A 5317-nucleotide genomic window follows, 5' to 3' on the forward strand; every position below is an offset into this window, starting at 1 on the left:
TTAGAAAGGCTGTTAGAAGTTAACTCATAGTTGAAGTTCATTACCTATATTTATTTGTAGGCTCTATGAATACTTTCCTAAAAGATTAAAAACAGCTTTTATTATGGGAGTGTCCTTAGCATCTCAGATACAGTACCATTGCTATTATCCTATGAACCATGAGTAAATTGTTAATATTTTAATTTTTTAAATACTTATGTATCTACATCAACTCTATGAAAAGCTCATATAATATCCACCTATATATTTAGCATTCATACTGAACATATAAATGTTTTGCCATATTTGCTTCTCTGGATTTTTTTTAAAGAAATAAAATTTATAGTTTAAGAACTCTCCAAATCCTACTCTACTGCCTTTCTTCCTGGAGGTAACTACTATTCTTTCTGTCCATACTTTTATACTTTTGTTACATATATATGTAACCATAAACAATTTTCATTAATATATAATAGCCCATTATGGCACTCTACCACAATTTATTTATCTTCTCCCCTGGCAATGGACATTTAGATTATGTCCAGTTGATGAAGTATTGTTGCTCTTACCAATAATACTTCATCAGCTATCTTTACATGTCTTCTTTTACTCACGTGCAAGTTTCTCTAGGATGTATAAACCTTGAAGAGGAATTGCTGTGTTATAAAGTGTTCTCATTTTCAGCTTTTCTACCCATTGCCAGTGTTTTCCAAAGTGCTGTATCATTTATATTCTTCACTAGTAGTGTATGAGAAGTTTTATTCTTTAATTTTTACCATTTGAGTGGCTGCAAAATATATTTGTTAGACTTAAAAGAGACCAAATGGAAGGCTAAATTACAAGGACCACAAAGAAAAAAAAAATCTAAGAAATAAATAAAATACTTTTTAAAAGGTAGAGAAAGTTAAAGCAAGACAGTAGACTGAAAATCCCTGGGCAGTGGTGGTGTTAAGGACATGGATATGGACCACTTATATTTTTTGTCATACAGATAAAAAATAAAATGACTAGTATAGATCTTAAGATCTTTATCTGTCTGAATTTAACATTTTCAATTCACTGAGGTAAATTAATAAGCCGATGGCTCAGGTGATTAACATGTCAACACAATAGCAATGGTGTTGGATACTCTGCAAACAAGGATGCATCATGAATGCTGAACAGCAATGCTAATTTAATTAATAGTAGGGGGGGAACTACATGATATTCTTGTGATTCATTGATCATCTGAGCAATTCATTTATTAAGTCCTATAAGGTGGGTATCTGAATATGAGGCACTATCTCTTTAATTCAAGGCTTTCCAAAGGATATAATTCTCAGGCTTGGCTTTAAGATATGCAAATTTGAAATAGAAATAACTTAAAATCATGAAGAAATAAAATTTTATTTACTTTTATGTGCTCCCTTTTTAAGTTATACCCAGTTTTTAGGCCTTCAGGGGAGAAAGCAACTCTATAAATAAACTTCTGAAGGAGAGCAGGACTATGTAAAACATGGATTGGATGAGGAAAAGAGGTGTCTGTGAATGGCCGGTCCATACCCACCTTGTCCTCAGAGGCCAGATCATGCTCCTGAGAGTACTGCTCCTTCTCCTATTGCTTGCCCACTCTGTTGAGTTTCTGAACTGCTCTCAGACCCACACAAGAAAGCTCAGAAACAATAATAAATGTTACAGTATGCCAGCCTCAAGTCATAAGTGTGAGCCTGGATGGTACATGAAACATGTTCTGAAAAATAGAAAGAGACTCATGCACATAATTATTTTACAGACATGTACCCAAAATCTTTCCAGTTCTGTTTAACATCAAATGAAAGAGTTAAGGGAAATGGTAAAATGAAATATCTTTGCCTCCATTAAATTTCTTCACCTACTAGGTAAAATGAAAGCATGTCCCTGCATAGTTTAAATTGCCTTTTCTCCATCTCACTTCCTCTCCTTGGCGGTGGTCCTAGTATGTCGGTTGGTTTATGTTGTTTGGTACCATATACCAGTTAACACTTAATAAATGCCTACTAATGATGATGATGTTATGTAACCATATAGGAACTACTGTATGGTTGTGACTAGGTAGCTCTACATTTTCCTTGAATGCCTATTGGTTGATACTGTTCCATCTGATCAAAATTAATATTCCTGAAATTACCCAGGAGTTTGGTTAGTTTATTTTTAGTTCAGGTGAGTACCATTCACAGACTTTAAAAATGAGTCTGAGGTTTTTTCCTCCTCATTTGAATTTTTCCAGGATGAAGTTTTAAATAGAAGGTCCTTCCTTTTAAATCATTGGAAGTCTAGTATTAACTGAAGAGTTATAAAGTGACTCTAAATCTTAGCATGCTAATAATAGCAGTATATCAATTTCCTAGACTAAAAGTTAGCAGAGTAATTTGTAAATTCCTCAGAGAGGTCTACTTCCCTTTTGCCTTTAAAAGGTTTTGATCGTTGTTTTTATTTCAGAAACTTTAAAATGATACAGAATTTTTAGGTCATTTAAAAAATGTTCTTGTTATAAAATAAAGAATATTAGTTTTCATGTTACGATTATCAGAGTTACTCTTAGTCTTTTATTGTTTTGTTTTCTTAACAGAAATTAAAATCTAAATCTTCAGGTAACACATCTGTCAGAGCTTCCATTCAAGGCCTTGGTAAAAGGTAAGTTGAGATTGCTTTGGTAAATTATACACACTAGTGAGCAAACACTATAAGCATAGTCTAGTAGATTTTATTACCATTTAAACAACAGTGACATTGAACAACAAAGCACTGGTTGGCTTTCAGGAGAAAGACCAATAGCAATATCTTCAATTTTCTTATGGTCTGTGACCTCTTAATGTAAAAGAACTTGAGTGGGAGATTATTGCTATTGTAAATAATTTTCTGCCATGTGGGGAAAAAAAAGTGTGAACAGTTTCTCAAATTAATGTTCTGTTACATTCTTTAGTATATACTTTGTCCCTTACATTATTTGGCAAACATTTTCTGTGACTCATTTTAACTCCTCGAGTATTCCTAAATGTACAGGTTATATCCAATAAAGCAGTGATCCCTGAATAAATACCTCTTTAAAGTAGTGGCTTACTCAGGAAAATTTGATTACAAGACTATAGAGTCAATGAAACCAAATTAACTTCCCATATTTCTTGTGGTAATTATATTTTTCTCCCATCTGTTTGTTGCACGTGTCTAGTTGCAGCCCAGTGTACCTCGGTGGCAGCACTGCTCCATGTGGGATTGGAACAACTACTTCACAGAGGTAGGATGTCTTCTTAGGTTTTTCCAAATTGATACTCTGTTGTTAAAACATAATTCTTATCATTTTGGCATTAATCTGTTTCATATGAGAGGAATATTTTATTAGCGAATCCAAGAACACTTTACAGAGATGTTTGTTATTCTTGGGCGATAGCTATTGAAAGCTGTGATGTTGGCTTTGTCATTCATTGTGTTGATGTCCTTTTCTAAGCCCCACATGAAGTGCCTGGATTACTCCAGCCCCAGCTTGATTTCCACAGGACATCAGGAGAGTAAGCTTCTGCTTTGCCTTGTTTTCCTTCCAAGCAGGGGAAACCAGTGGCTAAGACAGGTAAAGCAATGTGGCCATACAGCTACATGATGTGTTACACACTGACTGGCTGAACAGTCAGCATGATAAGCTGCAGGTCTGCAGTACCCAAAAAGTTCTCAAGCATAGTCGCTTGATTTTATTCCCTATCCTCCCTTCTTTATCTCTTCTCCACTCCTTCTTATACTCACTGTCTTACTCAGTTCCTCTTTCAGGGCAGTCTTTATGGTCCTGATGCCACATACCCCAAGCCCATATTGGCCTCATACTCCTAGCATATTACATTATCATTGTCATAATATGGGGAGACAGGTTGGTTTTAAGCAAACCTATTATCCTGATACTTTTTTGTTCTATCTTTATAGAGGCTTGCTTACTAAGGTTATTATATTTTTGTCGTTATTTCTAAAACACTTCATTTTCTGTTAATTTTTTAAGAAAGAAAAGACATATATATGACTGCATGTTAGCAGTTAGTCTACATTCAGGAAGGATAGCTGTTATATTGAATAATAGCAGTAGGATCTAAAATGACTTTGTTGGAGAATTGTGATGGTGCTGGCCTAGATCCTAGGAAGCCTGGAAAGGACTGTAGGATCAAAGGGAAATTGGGGAGTGTAGGAAGCCTGTACCAAGAACATCAAGCAGCAGGCAGGCTAATAATGGCAGTCTACTTGAGTGCTGCCTGCTGTGTGGGTTGTAAAAACTGATAGTGCTTGAATCATCGTGCACTGAGGACTGTCTATACAAAAAATTAGAGGTACAAAGTGCTTTTAGAGAAGAATATAGTCTCGTTGCTATCCTGACTTATCTGAGTCATCTTAGTGGGACGGTATTAATCATTTTCATTTCTAAGCAAATGATTGTATTTCAGCAACAGAAATCCTATATTCTACTACTACTTTTCCATTTTATCATGTATCAGTGTTTACTTACAGGTGTCTTCTGACTTTAAAAATGGTCTTTAAGACAATACATTTTGTTTTATTTCCAAATAGTAAATATTTCATTAAGATTTTCTTTTATATAGTATTTTTTACATGTACTTTGATTTAGTTCTAGCATAGAAAGGGCCTGTTCCACATGGAATTCCAGTAGACAAAAAAATGGCCTGTTTTTTAGGATGAGGATCCTATCACATAATATTGATCCATGAGAATACCAAAATCCTTCAGACCCCATTTCTACCTCTGCACAGATCTTTTTTTCTCACCCATTATGAAGATACCGGTCATCAACCACCCGTTTTGTGATCGTCATTTGCCCATGGAAAGATAAGCACATGCCTGTTCATGTGCATGTGAAAGATTTTATATATGAAGTACTTTATACTGTCCAGAGCACTTTTTTACCTGCTACATGGGGGGAAAAAATTCTTGCAGATAGAGCAAGAATTTTTAACCCTATTTTATAAATGAGGAAATTGAAGCAGTAGTGTTCAACTCATCAAACACATATTAATTAACCACCTGCTTGAAAGGTTGTAGGTTTTGAGTGAACACATTGTTGTGAACAATTAAATGGACATTTCTCTGCCCTCCACGAGCTTTCAGTCTAGATGAGGAGAGAGACTTTAAACAGATAATTCCACAAATAAATATTTAATTTCCACAAAATATGTAATGTAGAGCACAAATAATTGGCACCTCAGCCAATATGAAGCATTAGAGAATGCTTCCCCTAAGCAAATAACGTTTAATAAGACTACAATATGAAAAATGAGTAGGAGTTAAGCCAGAAGAGGGGACTGTTGGAGTCAGAAGGCATGCCGTATTA

At 34.9% G+C, this 5317-nt stretch overlaps 1 protein-coding gene across 4 annotated transcripts in view; it reads left to right on the plus strand.

Annotated features, from left to right (window-relative positions):
• CUNH8orf37 (chromosome unknown C8orf37 homolog) overlaps positions 1 to 5317 on the plus strand; it is a 29012-nt gene that overhangs the window by 5459 nt on the left and 18236 nt on the right. For all 4 annotated transcript variants that reach the window (XR_003047686.1, XM_015593038.2, XM_025050138.1 and 1 more), the window contains exons 3-4: positions 2567 to 2631; positions 3167 to 3232. Coding sequence is in view for 3 of the 4 variants with exons in the window: in XM_015593038.2 (XP_015448524.1) it covers positions 2567 to 2631; positions 3167 to 3232 (131 nt within the window). In the remaining variant the exon portion in view is untranslated. The remainder of the gene's footprint in view (positions 1 to 2566; positions 2632 to 3166; positions 3233 to 5317) is intronic.

This window comes from Pteropus alecto, unplaced genomic scaffold (genome assembly GCF_000325575.1).
Source record: "Pteropus alecto unplaced genomic scaffold, ASM32557v1 scaffold164, whole genome shotgun sequence".
Taxonomy (NCBI): Eukaryota; Metazoa; Chordata; class Mammalia; order Chiroptera; family Pteropodidae; genus Pteropus; species Pteropus alecto.